Source organism: Gastrolobium bilobum, unplaced genomic scaffold (genome assembly GCF_033153095.1).
Source record: "Gastrolobium bilobum isolate Gb01-03AN ecotype WA unplaced genomic scaffold, APGP_CSIRO_Gbil_v1 utg3113, whole genome shotgun sequence".
Lineage (NCBI taxonomy): Eukaryota > Viridiplantae > Streptophyta > Magnoliopsida > Fabales > Fabaceae > Gastrolobium > Gastrolobium bilobum.
Window position 1 is genome coordinate 237384 of NW_026897606.1, and position 16888 is coordinate 254271.

The window sequence follows — 16888 nt, forward strand, 5'->3', positions numbered from 1 at the left end:
CGCAGCCTAGCGAGCTTCCAAGGAAAGGGATGGTTCAGGGAGAAAGCGTTTCTCAGAAGCAACCAAGAGGTAGCCGTGTGGATTACTGTTAGAGGGAGTCATCCACTTTGACACCTTCAAGTGAAAGAGGTATGAATTTTAAACCCTACATGTTTAACGGGAAGATCCTAAAACATGAGGCGCATAGATTGCCTATGCTTCCCCATCAAAGACCATTTTTTTGTTTTTACCCTCATGTAGGCGCATAAAGGTGGGACCTTTGTGCAGCCAATTTTGACTTTCACAGTCCTCATCTCCTCCAACATAACCCGCATCAAGGTCATGTTCGCCAGCCGATTTGCCTCAAGAGCATCCTCTGTGGCCTTCTGGTTCGCTTCTCTAGCAGCGTCCATCATTGCCACGTTGGCCAATCTAGTGGCCTCCTGCATCTCAACCAATGTAGTCAGGATTAGGTCGGGTTGACCGTCAGCAGTCTCTCGTGTTCTCCTGGATCCTACCATGACTCTGCACAAGTTACACAAATTACGAGTTGATCAGGCCCACGCAGTGTGATCACATATGCATCATCATAATAAAACCTAACGGAGCAAACACACAAGACAGACACAACCAAGCATCCTAATCATTGCAATACATACAGGCTTTTCCCTCGAACCATTGCTCTGATACCATAAAATGTAACACCCCGTATATATCCGGTAATGTTATCATATCATCGAATTAAGCTGCGCTTAATTAAAAATGTGGAATATCTTTTTCTTTTCAATTACGACGTCATTATCATTACCAAAATGCTTAATTAATCAATTAAATGAAACCATGCCTGTACGTAAATTGCAAAAGACAGCTAACTGAAATACCTCATTAATTAAAATAACAGATATATGTCTCCAGTCACTGAACTACAACACGTAGACCGGACCAACTAGCAGTTTATACAACTCAAGCTAAAAGTACTAACAATATAGTGGCATGGACAACTCCCATGCTCACCCAAATAAGCCAACAAAGCCCAACATAAGTCTTAACTCAATAATCATAAATGACAAAAAATATAAATAGCATCCAATCCAATCATGCCAGCATAAATATAACAGCAATAATCATCAACTAAGCTTTGGCCTCCTGTCGCCAGAGGCATCAGTCCCCACCCTGAACCTAAAATAAGCATTCCCCAAATGTGGGGTGAGATCTATAAACAAGAAATCTCAGTAAGACAAGAGGTCCTCAAGGATCTTCAACCCCAAGCTCACTTACATGTGCAATATAAGTTCTAAAAGCAGTAATTCACTATCAGTTCCAAAATCAGTGCAATGCAATATATATTCATGTCATGTGTGTTATAACAATTCTACTGATCAAAGAAATGCAGGAATACGTCTATTACCCACATAAATGCCAGCCCATGATGTATCCGCCCACAAGAATACCCCATGGCATCCTGTTCAGACGGAACACCACATACATATCATATAGCATTTTCACTTAACAGTTCAACGGTATTTCAGCAAGACAATACATGAAAACACATCATGCATATAAACCATCCCCCTATGGAGTATGGTGGAACAGACAATGGCTAAACCGAGGACACGAAAGCTTACCTTGCAAGCTAGTTATCCAAGCCAAGAGTCCACAATACCTCAGAGTCCACAAACAGCAAGATCACAATATTATATAGGACCAGCAAGCATATCAATAAACATAGCTCATAAGCATAAGCATAAAGACTACGTTTTTCCTTTTATGTTTTACGTCTTAAGGCTCCCCACGAAGCCACAAGCCCTAAATCCCTTGATTCTGACTTAAATTCATTATTACAGAAGTATCTCATCATCATACTAGGGTCCACAAACCCATACAAGCCTTCTGTATGAACAGTGCAGCCACTGTTCTTCAAAAATTCAGAATATCCGGATACTTGTCTGGGGCATATCCGGATATCAATATCCGGATATCCAGATCCCCGTATCTGGATATCAATATCCGGATATCATATCCGAATATCAATATTCGGATATGCATATCCGGATATTTCGCGACAGAATGCAGTTCTGCATTTCGCGAGATATCCTTCCCAAAGGTGGTTCATTTCAAGCATACAGAAGCGTAGACATACGATTCAAGGTGTGTTTAACATTACCCAACGTTAAGTTATCAACTTTAACTTATTACATGCATCAAGGTTCCATTTTTAAGCATTAAACTTATTATCAAAGGTTGAGTATGTTTACCAAGCTTCTCAAAACAGAGAATGGCAGTGAAAAGAAGCTTCCAATACCACTCCGCAGAGCAGCAACCAAAGGGCCACGAAAATGCACTACAAGGTGGCACCTTTCTCTTCAAAGAAAGCTTCTTGGAGCCTCCACACTCAAGACAAAGGCTTCAACCTCACAACTCAGAAAACTCAACACCTTAACCTCCCAAACTGACCCTCTAACTCAGAAACAATCCTCTCAACACCCTCCCAATGCTACACACAAGTGTTTACAAGGAAAAGGAGAAGGAAAATCAAGAGAAAGGTGGTAGCTTGGTCCCAAAATGATGAAGAATGGAAATGAAACAGTGACAAGCACTCAGCCACCCAAGGAGTCACGTAGGAAAACTGATTTGCCTAGGGTTTTGGGCCAAGCAAGGGTATTTATAGCGGTTTACAACTTAAACACACAGTATTAGTAATAATAGCTACGCTTATCATTTTAATCTCAAACTCAGGATTCTTAACCTACTCATTTTTACAAGATTTATCATATTTTTATTTTATTTTTCGCAGCACCTTTTCGGTACACGCTTTTCCATAGCTAGTATTAGTTTCTGGCAACAGTTCTCATTATTTTAACTTGAAAATTGTTTTACTAGTCCTATTTAATATTCCAGTAATATTCATGCACTTATTATAATTTTCCGGGATACTTTTTCGGTACGCATTTATACCGAGTAGCAGAACCGGTATCTGCGATTTTCGTCCGAAAAGCGACTTTTCAGCATTATTAACCACTTTCTATATTTATTTAAGCCTCACAATAATTATTAGGGTCAATTATGGAATTATTTCCTAATTTCACATAATTAATTAATTAACTCCCTTAATTAACGGTGCAGGTTCTTACAGGGGCCGTCTCTGGGAGCGGTACTAGAATGATCCAAATGTGAGACTTCCGCTGGATAGGTCTATTTGGAGTTCCAGTTGGTTTTGTCATGGAGTCGTCTCAACCTTAGGAGAGACACCAGGAAGCTTCCCAGGAGTTATATGATGGGGTCCTTGAACGGAGTCCTTGTGTGTATGTTCTTGGATGTGAGCCCAATGTTATGTGTTTTTTTATGTTATGCATTTTATATGATGATCATTGTATGCACATTGAGTGAGTCATGGGATGAAGTGATCCTCTGGTACCCTTGGTTTACTAAGATATATTTGTATATCTCACCCCACGTTTGGGAAGATCATTTCAGGTCATAGTGAGCATGGAGGATCTTCGGACAAGAAGCCTTCTTAGAGGAGGATTTGATCCTGGTGTGTATATGGAGAGCATAGGTTTTTGGAGGATTACCTTTGATGCACATAGCATAGTGTCTAGCATTTTGGACTTAGGTTATGAACATATTGCATTTTGATATTGCCATGCTTTTGGGTGTTCATGACTAGATTCTAAATCTTTTGTATTTGATGTATATTTGTGTCTCTTGTTTATGTTGTTATTTTGGTGAGCATGGGACTTGTCCATAGCCACATTTGGTATCTTGAGGCATTTGTAGACTTATTGTTGTAAATGAGCTATATGAAGTCAAATTGGCAAGTAAGATGATGAATATTGTAATTGATGCATTGGTATAAGATTATGCATGATGGAAGGGCCTAGAGCCTACAGTAGTACTTGTGTAAGTTGTATAGTGAGTATTAAAGTGTTAGGAGTGAGTTACTTAATTCCCTTGAAGTCAAAAAGCTGTCAAAAATGTGATTTCACAGTAAGGGAATCGATTCCCTTCAGTGTGGGAATCGATTCCCTGAAACAGGGGACGTAAAATTCAACCACTGTGATGTTATGAATCGATTACTTTTGGGATGGGAATTGATTTCCTAGTTCAAAAATCGATTCCTTTTGTGATGGGAATCGATTGCTCAAAACAGGGGAGCCAAATTGGAGCTACTTCCTCCACTGTCATCTATAGGGAATCGATTCCCTGAAGTATGGGAATCGATTGCCAGGAATCGATTCCTCATGAGTGGGAATCGATTCCTTCTGTGCAGTTTTAAAAAATATGTCCTTTTAAAACCCGGTGTTATAAATGATAAGTATTATGCTTCTGCAAGTTTTGCAATTATGATTACAGTGTTGCTTTTAATTGATTACGGAAATGATTAATGGTTAATAACAAGGTTTTAACAAAAGGAAAAAACTTTACCTGTAATTTAATTAACTCAATTACTATGAAGGTAATTGCGCTTAATACCATATGTAATGTTAACACTACCGGTACGTAATAGGCTGCTATATTTTATGGTATCAGAGCAGTTTACTAGGGAACTCTGATTATGTATGACTGTATTTTGTGTTGCATAGCTATCTGTAAACTATTTATGATTAATGTATATGTGATTCCTCAGTGTGAGTCTAATCAGCTCATTCCATTATGTTACATGTACAGTTATCACGAGGAGGGTTCGTGGTCGCCGTGAGACACGAGGTGCAGATCCTCCATCACCTGATCCAGTTACTGCAGTTCTAAATGCTCTACAGGCGGAGATGGCTTCTAATAGGACTATGACTGAAAACCTGATGAAGAATAATCAGGATATGCTGCAGGCCTTCATAACTGAGATGAAGGCTGAGAGGACTCAGCATAGGAGGGATGATTCTCTTCCGTATACAGCTACGGAGACACCTACACCTACGCCATCTGTTACACCCCTGCAGGGGGAGAGTGGGGCTAGTCACCATACTGGTGAGGCTAGTCAGCTCACTGCTGATCCTACATATATTGCTCAGTCTTCTGGGGCTACTGAGCCGGTTGGTGATGATGTTGCGAATGAGCGGAGACTCATCTCGTTCAGGAAACATAAGCCGTCAACATTTCTGGGGTCAAAGGACCCGAAGGAGGTTACTATCTGGCTTATGGGGATGGATAAGATATTCCAGGTGATGAGGTGTCAGGATCCTCAAAAGTTGTTGTATTCTGTTTATATGTTGGAGGGTGATGTCCATGAGTGGTGGTGCAATGTATCTCGCCCTTATACTATTTAGGATGAGGAGATCTCTTGGCCCTTGTTTCAGGGCTTATTTCATGAAGAATACTTTTCCTGTGATGTTAGAGAAGCTAAGCAGGGGGAGTTCGATAAGTTGGTGCAAGGTTCATTTTCTGTTGATGCTTATTTGGCCAAGTTCAATGAACTGGTCAAGTTTGCTAATTATGGGGGTACTCTGCCTACTCCGGAATTTCTATATGCGTAGTTCCAAAGAGGATTAAGTAAAAAGATTGCAAAGTGCATGTCAAATACTACTGTCAGAAATTTTGCTGATCTAGTGACCCAGTGTAAGAGGGTCGAGACTGTTTATGGCAGATATCCAAAGTCTAATTCTGTTAAAGAGCAAGAGATGAAGAAGAACAATAATCATTCTAGTTCTAATTACAGAGGTGGTCATCAGAATAATAATAATAGAGGTAGGGGGTTGCAGGTTAGGCATTCTTCTGGTCAATTTAAGAGGGGTGGAGCCCCTAGTGGTGGAGCAACTGATAGATACTATACCCCACAATGTGGGAAGTGTAAGAAATACCACAGAGGTGTGTGTGGTGCGGCCCCGGGGGCGTGTTTTAAGTGTGGTCATACTGGCCACTTTGTTAGGAGTTGTACATCTACTACTGGGCAAGCTGCGAATCTGTAGGCCTTACCGACTACTACTACTGCTGCTGCTATTCCTACGGTTGGACATGTGTATACTACAAATATGCAGCATACAGAGAAGACACCAAATCTTGTAAAAGGTATAATTTTCATTTCCAATATTAATTTGTCTATCTTGTTTGATTCGGGAGCGACGCATTCGTTCGTGGCGGAATATCTGGCTATGGGGTTGATCGTAAGTGTAACACGGATGATTCCCCCCATGTGTATTATTACTGCTACAGGAGAGGTTAGTGATTCCTCCTTTATTTTTAGAGAGTTTGAGTTTGTCTATGAAGGCAGGGGCTATACTATTGATTTGATTAACTTACCCCTGGCCTCTGTCAATTTGATTTTGGGTATGGACTGGTTGTCTCAAAACTATGCAATGATTGATTGCTGCAGAAAGAGGTTGATTTTATCTCCTGAGAATCCCACTGGTTGTTTGTCTCCTTATTTGTCTGTTTGTCAAACTATTAAAGCCTTGAAGGCTGGTGATCTGGGTTATGTACTCTTGGGTGGATTGGTTGGTGACAAGGAGGAAGAGATTTCTAGTATTCCGGTGGTGAATGAGTTTGCTGATGTATTTCCTGATGAGATACCAGAATTTCCACCTGAGAGGGAGATTGAATTCTCCATAGATTTGTTGCCTGGTGTGGGGCCTATCTCATTGGCTCTATACCGAATGTCGCCACTGGAGTTGGCTGAGTTAAGGAAACATATTGAAGAACTATCTGCAAAGAATTTTATCAGACCGAGTGTGTCTTCATGGGGAGCACCGGTATTATTTGTGAAAAAGAAGGATGATAGTATGAGACTGTGCACTGACTACCGACAGTTGAATAAAGTTACGGTTAAGAACAGGTACTCGTTGCCACGTATTGATGATTTGCTGGATTAGTTGAGGGGTGCATGTGTATTTTCTAAGATTGATCTCTGGTCCAAATACCACCAGATCCGGATTAAGCCAGAGGATGTGCCTAAAACGACCTTTCGATCAAGATACGAACACTTTGAATATCAGGTGATTCCTTTTGGGCTAACTAATGCCCCTGCGGTGTTCAAGGATTATATGAATCACATTTTTAAACTGTATTTGGATCAGTTTGTTATGGTGTTCATCGATGATATTCTGATTTATTCCAAGAGTGAAGAGGAGCACACAGATCATCTGAGGACTGTGTTGCAGGTGTTGAAAGATAAGAAGCTATATGTTAAGCCGTCTAAGTGTGAATTATGGCTATCTGAGGTGCAATTTCTGGGTCATGTGATTTATGCTAGTAGTGTTGCGGTGGACTCGAGTAAGATTGAGGCGGTAAGTGACTGGGAAAGATCTACGACTGTGACTGAGATTAAGAGCTTTCTGGGTCTTGCTGGTTATTATCGCAGGTTTTTAGAGGGATTTTCTGCTATGGTATTGTCGTTGACCCGATTGACACGAAAGGATACTCCTTTTGTGTGGACCGAGGAATGTGAGGAGTGCTTCCTGACTCTGAAAGAGAAATTGACTACTGCTCATGTGTTGACTTTTCCCGATCCAGAAGGTGAGTTTGAATTATACTGTGATGCTTCCAAGAAAGGTTTGGGGAGTGTGTTGATGTAAGAAAGTAGGGTGGTTGCTTATGCTTCTAGGCAGTTAAAGTCTCACGAGGAAAATTATCCGACGCACGACTGGGAGCTCGCTGCTTTTGTGTTTGCCTTGAAAATTTGGAGGCATTTTCTATATGGGATGAAGTTTGTTGTGTTCAATGATCACAAAAGCTTGAAATATTTGTTTGATCAGACATACCTAAACATGAAATATCGTAGATGGGTTGAATTCTTAAAAGATTATGATTTTGAGCTAAAATACCATTCGGGTAAAGCTAATATGATGGCAGATGCATTGAGTAGGAAGTCTGTCAGTTCGTCTAATATGATGATGTGGGATAATGAAGTGATTGAGCAATTCCGGGATTTAAAAATAACGAATTTCTGTGCAGGTAGGATTTGTGGCATTGAGCTGATTAGAATTGAGAATGAATTACTTGAGAAGATTAAAGAGACTCAAATACGGAATGACAGTATCAAATATTTGAAAGGCCAGAGTGGCATATCTGTAAATGAACAGGGGTTATTACTGTATCATGCCAGGATTATTGTGCCCAAGGAGCTAGCAGAGGAAGTCATGGTTGAAGCCCATAAGGGTCAGTATGCTATCCACCCAGGTGCCACAAAAGTGTATCAATATCTGAAAGTTAAGTTTTTGTGGCCTGGGATGAAAATGGATGTTGCAGAATTTGTGTCTAAGTGCTTGGTGTGTCGAAAAGTTAAAATAGAACATTAGAAACCTACTGGTTTACTTCAACCACTGGATATACCAGAGTGAAAATGGGATAGCATCTCTATAGATTTTTTTGTTGGTTTGCCTCGGACTCAGGCTGGTTACAATTCAATTTGGGTTATAGTGGACAGACTTACGAAGTTTGCATATATTCTGCCAATGCGAGCGAATTTCTCTATAGAAAGATTAGCGAAACTATATGTGAATGAGATTGTAAGGCTCCACGGGATTCTGGTTAGTATTGTGAGTGATCAGGACCCGAAGTTTACTTCACGCTTTTGGGGAGCTTTGCAGCAGGCTTTTGACACTCAGCTCAGGCTGAGAACTGCGTATCACCCGCATATTGATGGTCAGACTGAGAGAACCATACAGACACTTGAGGATATGCTGAGAGCTTGCACACTGGAGCAGGGTACTCCTTGGGATAGATACTTGTCATTGGTGGAATTCTCATATAATAACAGTTTTCACTCTAGTCTGGGAATGGCACCGTATGAGGCATTGTATGGACGAAGATGTCGTACTCCTACTTGTTGGACTGAGGTAGGTGATAAAGAAAGGTTTGGTCCGGATTTTGTGCAAGAGACTACAATGCAGATAGAAATGATCAGAGAAAAACTTAAACAGGCACAGAATCGACAGAAAAGCTACTATGATAATAAACACAGACCGCTAGAATTTGAAGAAGGTGACCATGTATTTGTGCGATTATCTCCGGTCACGGGTGTTGGTCGTGCATTGGGTGTAAGGAAGCTGAGTCCTCGGTTCATTGGGTCGTATCAGATTATGAAAAGAGTTGGATTAGTGGCCTATCACATTTGTCGAATCTACACGACATTTTTCATGTGTCATAATTGCAGCGTTATGTTCCGGATGAATCACATGTGGTGATACCAGATGATATTGAAATTCGGGAGAACCTGAAAACTTCCATTGGTCCCATGGAAATACTTGATCGCAGTGAAAAGAGGTTGAGAAGCAAAGTAATTCCTATGTTAAATATTCAGTGGGAAGGTCGTACGCCTGAGGAGGCTACTTGGGAACGGGAGGATGAGATTGTCCGGCTGTATCCTGAGTTGGCGGACATGTATGATTTAATTTTGCAAATAAAATTTCAAAAATGAGGGGTGAATATTACACCTCGTATTTCGTAAACATATTTTTATATATGAAAATGTGGTTTAAAGGGTAGGATTAGTGAAAATCCTGAAATTAGGTCAAATTGCATAAGAAGGGTAAAATGGTAATTTACCAAACACATAACCCTAGGAAAGAAAAATTGAATAGAAGGTCTCAAATGGAAAAAATAACACTGGAAATGGATTCGGAACGAAAAATAAAGTGGGTAGGCAAGTTTTTGAAAAATTGGTGAATAGTGATTTTATCGGTGTAAAATATTGCGGTATAATTGTACCGATAAGCGCAAAAACATGATCAGTATTTCTAGAAAGTAAAAATATAACGTGAATGAGAAAAATACGTAGGTTATGAATTTATGGGTTAAAATGGATGATTTAAGGAGTTAAGTGACATGTGGAACCCACTTTAAGTGACTTAAGTGGCATATAAGCTTGAAATTAGAATTTTATCACATTCTCTCTCCTATTTCCTTCTCCACCGTCGAGCTTCTTGTCCATTGTTGGGGTTTGGAGCTTTTTGATTTTCAACTTTTTTTCTAGACACTTTTGAGAGAAACTTCCAACTACAAAGTTGTTTCCCTTGATCTTGTGAGTGACTTTCATGTAGAGTGCACCTTGTAGGGATCATTGTTGAGGAGAAAACCTCCTTTTTAGCCAAGAAATTTGGAGAATTTTGGAGAAATTTTGGTACTTTTTGGTTTGATTCATTGGTTGGAGATCATCCCCTTAGACCCTAGGAAACTATTGTTGGTAAGTTTTCACACTCTCATTGAGTTTTCATTGAAATCATAAAATGGTTGAGGGTTTGGTTATGTGTTGGTGGGTTGATGTGGTTGGAAACTTTTAATGGTGTTGCTCCTTTGGAATTTAATGCTTAGAGTGATAAATGATGATGATTGATGCAATAAAAATTATTGGTGAAATGGATTAATAGCTTAGGAAAATTTTGAGTGGAAATTCAATACTTTGTGAGATTGATATTTTGGATGATGGTGTGATTGAGTCGTGGAGCATTGGTATGAATTAATTATAGGATTGTATGGTGTGTGTAAGGATTGAATTGAATTGAAAACTTTGGAGGATACTTCCTTGTGGAATTCGACCTATAGGGAGGCTTAAGGAAAAAATGATGTGATGAATGTTGGGTAATCAATGGTTGATACCTTGGTGCATAAATGGTTATGATGGCGAGTTAGTTCAACGATTTAAATGATTGAGATAGTTGAAATAAAGGTGAGATAGCCTTTAGGCCTAAATTGTTAGGTTGAGTATTATTGTTGTGAATTTGAGTTGACTTTTATGCAAATGTTGATGATCATGGTTATTTGATCAATATAGGTTACCTCGCACTGACTCAATAGAGGTGGATTAAGCTTGGAGCTTATGTGGAAGAGCAATACTTGTGGAGTTGAGGTAAACTCTTGGTACTAGGGATTTATCCCCTTGTGTGTTCCGTCATACCTAGTGGAAGGTAGTGGTTGGATTGTGTGCTTTTTGACTTTGTATGAAATGTATGTCCATGCATTATTGCCATGATTTGTGAGACATGCTTGGAGCATGTTGTGTGACATATCTGTGATCTCTAGCCAGTAGATGTGTATGGTTTGGACTTCCGCTGGAGATATCCCTTTGGGGGATTCCGGTCAAGTTTTGCCGTGGGGCCGTCTCTAGGAGCGGTACCAGGATGATCCAAACGTGGAACTTCCAATGGATAGGTCTCTTTTGAGTTCCAGTTGGGTTTTATCATGGAGTCGTCTCAACCATGGGAGAGACACCAGGAAGCTTCCCAGGAGTTATATGATGGGGTCTTTGAACGAAATCCTTGTGTGGATGTTCTTGGATGTGAGTCCAGTGTTATGTGATTTTGTATGTTATGCATTTTATATTATGATCATTGTACGCACATTGAGTGAGCCATGGGATGGAGTGATCCTCTAGTACCCTTGGTTTACTGAGATATATGTGTATATCTCACCCCACGTTTGGGGAATCATTTCAGGTCATAGTGAGCATGGAGGATCTTCGGGCAAGAGGCCTGCTTTGAGGAGGATTTGATTATGTTGTGCATTTGGAGAGCATAGCTTTTTGGAGGATTACCTTTGATGCACATAACATAGTGTCCAGCATTTTGGACTTGGGTTATGAACATATTGCATGTTGATATTGCCATGCTTTTGGGTGTTCATGACTAGATTCTAAGTCTTTTGTGTTTGATGTATATTTATGTCTCTTGTTTATGTTGTTATTTTGGTGAGCATAGGACTTGTCCATAGCCACATTTGGTATCTTGAGGCATTTGGAGACTTGTTGTTGTAAATGAGCCATATGAAGTTAAACTGGCAAGTAAGATTATGAATATTGTAATTGATGCATTGGTATAAGATTATGCATGATGGAAGGGCCTAGAGCCTACATTAGTACTTGTGTAAGTTGTATAATGAGTATTAAAGTGTTAGGAGTGAGTTACTTAATTCCCTTTGAAGTCAAGAAGCTGTCAAAAATGTGATTTCACAGTAAGGGAATCGATTCCCTTCAGTGTGAGAATCGATTCCCTGAAACATGGGACGTAAGGAATCAATTACTTTTGGGATGGGAATCGATTTCCTAGTTCAGAAATCGATTCCTTTTGTGATGGGAATCGATTCCTCAAAACAGGGGAGCCAAATTGGAGCTATTGCCTTGATAAACCTTTGGTTTACCGTGTTTTTAGGCTAAATATTACAAGAATTATGTAGTAGAATGCATGGAATTCAAGGGTTTAATACATTTAAGTCATAAGATAGGAAATTGAGCTGACGTTTTGATAATATTTGCTTTTTGAAGGTAAAACCAGAAGAATTGGTGCTAAAAGTGCTAAAGAAATCATGACGAAGAAGTAGCGGCTCAATATGTATCAAAGGAAACCAAAATATTACAATTCAAGGTCCAGGAAAGCACGCTCAAAAGCACAAGAGGACGCTCGAGCGTTTGGAAGCAGGAAAGACAGCCAAACTGGGCACATCAGGACGCTCAAGCGCACACATGCACGCTCAAGCGCCAAGAATACACAAATCCAGACTCGAGGAGCACGCTCGAGAGCCCAGTAGCATGCTCGAGCACTCCAAGGCAGACAACAACAGCAATTTCAGCAATTTGGCACGCTCAAGCGTATAACAGCACGCTTGAGCGCCCAAACACGTCCCAGACAGCAAAGATTCACCAAGATTTGCTGAGATTTAAGAAGATTTGTCCAATTATGATATGGAACTAAAATGAGAACATATCAAAGCTGATTCCTGAAAAGATTGAAGGAAGATTATAACAAGATTCAAAGCTCAAATCTCTTAACCAATTCACAAGATATTAATTGCATAAAGGAAACAATTGGAGAATCAATTACAAATCTAATATGGATACGGCAAGAGATGCAATGAAGGATACAAGCTCCAATGGCTATAAATAAAGAGCTTAGGGTCAGAACAAAAGACTGATTGAGAAATTCATTCATCCCCATTCATACTCCAAGGAGGAATCCTGTTGCGGAGCGCTGGAACACTGGGGAACCAAGTCAACATCACACCAATGGAGGCTTGGGGTTCTCTTTTCTTTATTATTTCTTTTCAATTCAGTATGCTAGAGTAGTCTTTTATGTAGTTAAGGGTAGATGGAACCCAATTGAATATTTATGTTTATGAATTAAATTGTCTTCGAATCCTGTTCTTTTTATAATTGAATAAATTATCTGTTTTTAATGCTTTCTATGAGTTTGCTCCTTATAGAATGATTTTGGGGAATTGTATGACAATAGGAATGTTGGTGCATGAACCCTTACTTGATAAATTTATCATAATCCCTGTGATCTAGGGATAGACATAGGGTAATTGTGCAATCTTGGAATTCTTGATCTTAATGCATGTTTTCTTGGAGAATAATCGGGGAACTAGAGTTCTTTCAAGATTACATAGATTTATGGTAACAAGGAATTGAGCCGTAATTAACTTAGAAAAAATTGATTGACAATTAAGAAACGGGTTCTTGACTCTTTAATTCATAACATAACGAGGATATTGGGGGAAATTGAAACCTTAACTATGCTTGTTTTCAATTCTTAATCAATCATCATCTTCATTCATTCTTTTTAATTCTGAATTTTCTTAATTGCATGTTCTTAGTTATTATTTAATTTTAAATTCTTTCAATTACAATTCTCTTCATCTAAATTCTCGATTGTCCAACTAAAACGCAATTAGGGAACTAGTGCTTGAAAATTCTGATCATCGTGGGAACGATCTCGTACTCCGGTACACTTTATTACTTTACGACCGGTGCACTTGCCGAGTCGCTATCAAATTTTTGGCGCCGTTGCCGGGATCGAATTCTTCAACATTAGAAGTAACTAATTAACTTTTAGATTCGACGTTTTAATTTTCTGCACTTTATACATTCTTCAAAAATATTTTTCTGCATTAAAAATCTGCATCAATTTTCTGCATATTTATTTTTCTGCATTCTTTATTTATTTTTATTTTTATTATTTTTTCTGTTTTTCTGTTTTTTCTTTTTTCTATTTTTCTGCACATCTTTTCAATCTTAGTTTATGCGAGGTACTCTTAACCCGCGAATCTTGCAGTTTGATCCTGAAATAGGAAAGACATAAAGGAAACTTAGGAAAGACGCAAAAGCAAAGAGAGCGAAGGAAACAAAGGCATCAACTTCGACGGAACCAAAGGAGGAACCTATGGCAAAAAATAATCAACTCGCTTCAAGGACGTTGGGGGATTACATGACCCCAGCTCGAGTCCCACAGACGGCAAGCATTGTTAGACCAAATATAGAGGCTAACAACTTTGAACTGAAACCGACACTGCTGCAACTGATTCAAAAAGAACAGTTCGCTGGAGGAAGCACAGAGAACCCCTATAGTCATCTCGATAACTTCTTACTTTACTGTGATTCATTAAAAGTAAATGGAGTTCCTCGTAATGCTATCTTGCTCAGGCTATTTCCATGCTCACTGAAGGATGAAGCAAGAGATTGGCTGCAGTCTCTACCTGAAGGAAGCATAACCAATTGGGATGACTTAGCAAGAAAATTCTTGGCTAGATTTTTCTCAGCTTCAAAAATGGCAAGACTCAAGGCGGAGATCACAGCTTTTGAGCAAAAAGAAAGCAAATCTTTGTACGAGGCCTGGGAACGATTCAAAGGAACACTCGGGAAGTGTCCTCAACATGGAATTAAAGCATGGGAGAAGGCAAGAATCTTTTTCTAAGGGATGACATCCAGCACAAGAACACTGATGAATGCTGCTGCAAGAGGATCCCTGAAAACAAAAACTCCAGAGGAAGCGCTGGAATTACTGGAATCTCTAGCTTCTCAGGAATTTGACAATGCCCCTGCCCCAGTTGCACAAAGGAGAGCAGGAATTATGAAGCTTGACGACTATGATGCACTCTTAGCCCAAAATGAACAAATGCTACAAATACACAAGAAACAACAAGAACAATTAGACGCCCTTAATAAAAAATTTAATCTTTCTCAAGTTTCTTTTGTTTCTAATTCTAATATTAAATGTGGTATTTGTGAAGAGGCTCATGCAACTGAGGATTGTGAATACATAAGAGCAGCGAAAAAGCCACCAGCAGAGGTCAATGGACTCTGGCATGATCAGAAGAATCAGAATCAACATCCAGGGTTGAGTCACAAATCCAACCATCAGCTCAATCCTCCCCTTCCAGTGCAACCACATACCCCACAACAAAGTAACACCTCTGAGTGGGAGAAAGCTTTTGCACAACTATGCAAGACCACTTCTGATTATATTCAAGGTGCAAATGCTTTCAGAGAGGACACATTTGCTTTCATGCAAGAGAGTAGAGCAGCACACCGAAATCAAGAAGCTTCCATAAGAAATCTGGAAATTCAGATTGGCCAGTTGTCGAAGCAATTTTCTGAGAGAGCTCCGGGTACTTTTCCAAGCAACACAGTTGTCAATCCAAGGGAGCATTGCAATGCTATCACCACTAGGAGTGGGACAGTGATTCAGCATATAGAGGAGCAGCCCGAAGAAAAGAAGAAGGATGGAGAAGCATCAGTTGAAGAAGAGAAGGAAGAAAAGGAAAATGATACAATTGAAGTTGACGAAAGCAATCCTGAAAAAGCCGAAAAGAAACTATTCAAGTGGGAGAAGAAGAAAGCTCTTGAAAGACAGAACAAGCCATTGGATCTCTCCCCATATGCTCGAATCCCATATCCTCAGAGATTAAAGAAAGATATTCAGAAGCAGCAGTATTCAAAGTTTCTAGACATATTCAGGAGGTTGCAGATCAACATTCCTTTTGCTAAAGCTTTAGAGAACATGCCCAACTGTGCAAGGTTCATGAAGGATCTATTATCAAGGAAGCGTAAGTTACAGGAATGTGAGATGGTGAATCTGACTGAGGAATGTAATGCTATCATCCAAAAGAAGTTACCTACCAAAGTCAAGGATCCAGGGAGCTTCAACATTCCATGCACTATAGGCAAAGTGGAAGTGGACAATGTTTTATGTGATCTTGGAGCTAGCATCAATGTCATGCCACTCTCCATAATGAAGAAGCTGGGGATTACTAAAGTGAAGCCCACAAAGACGATAGTGCAATTGGTTGACCGCTCTTCAAAGCAAGCATATATTGGTAAAGGTAGACAAATTCATCATTCCTGTTGATTTTGTCATCCTTGACATTGAGGAAGATGCCACAATTCCAATGATCTTCGGAAGACCCTTCTTGGCAACTTCAGGAGCACTAATTGATGTACTGAAGGACGAGCTGATATTACGGGTAGACGGAGAGCAGGCAACTTTCAAGTTCTTTGACAAAGAAGTCCCTTCATCCGTAGCTCAACCAGAAGATCAAGTCTATTTTATTAGTGAATAGAAAGGTGAAGAAGAACACAATGAGGAGTCTTCTCAAGAAGTAAGCCAAAAGTTAAGATGGAAAAGCCGAGGAGCAAGGGAAAGCATAATGAGTATTAAAGTGTTAGGAGTGAGTTACTTAATTCCCTTTGAAGTCAAAAAGCTGTAAAAAAAAATGTGATTTCACAGTAAGGGAATCGATTCCCTTCAGTGTGAGAATCGATTCCCTGAAACATAGGACGTAAAATTCAGCCACTGTGATGTTAGGAATCAATTACTTTTGGGATGGGAATCGATTTCCTAGTTCAGAAATCGATTCCTTTTGTGATGGGAATCAATTCCTCAAAACAGGGGAGCCAAAATGGAGCTATTGCCTCCATTGTCATCTGCTGGGAATCGATTCCCTGAAGTATGGGAATCGATTGCCAGAAATCAATTCCTCATGAGTGGGAATCAATTCCTTCTGTGCAGTTTTGAAAAATATGTCATTTTAAAACCCGGGGTCGATTGTATTTCTTAGTAGTGTTATAAATGATAAGTATTATGCTTCTGCAAGTTTTGCAATTATGATTACAGTGTTGGTTTTAATTGATTACGAAAATGATTAACGGTTAATAACAAGGTTTTAACAAAAAGGAAAAAGTTTACCCGTAATTTAATTAACTCAATTTCTG

General features: G+C 39.5%; 1 protein-coding gene and 1 non-coding gene across 2 annotated transcripts; one reads left to right on the forward strand and one right to left on the reverse strand.

The window, feature by feature from the left end:
* Positions 1–14450: 14450 nt before the first annotated feature.
* Positions 14451–14557, reverse strand: LOC133308515 (small nucleolar RNA R71). Its single transcript, XR_009751181.1, has one exon. It is a non-coding gene; the product is annotated as a small nucleolar RNA R71 (small nucleolar RNA).
* A 37-nt stretch (positions 14558–14594) lies between these two features.
* Positions 14595–16236, forward strand: LOC133308513 (uncharacterized). The gene is made up of 5 exons (XM_061509139.1): positions 14595–14768; positions 14910–15285; positions 15481–15607; positions 15695–15932; positions 16000–16236. The coding sequence occupies exons 1-5, from the start codon at positions 14595–14597 to the stop codon at positions 16234–16236; spliced, it is 1152 nt and encodes a 383-aa protein (XP_061365123.1).
* The last annotated feature ends 652 nt before the right edge of the window (positions 16237–16888 follow it).

Coding starts and splice junctions, on each gene's coding strand:
- LOC133308513 (XM_061509139.1), top strand. CDS start 14,595: ATGACATCCAGCACAAGAACACTGATGAATGCTGCTGCAAGAGGATCC. Junction 14,769..14,909: donor TGAAGCTTGACGACTATGAT/GCACTCTTAGCC, acceptor ATTTGTGAAGAG/GCTCATGCAACTGAGGATTG. Junction 15,933..15,999: donor AGAAGCTGGGGATTACTAAA/GTGAAGCCCACA, acceptor ATATTGGTAAAG/GTAGACAAATTCATCATTCC.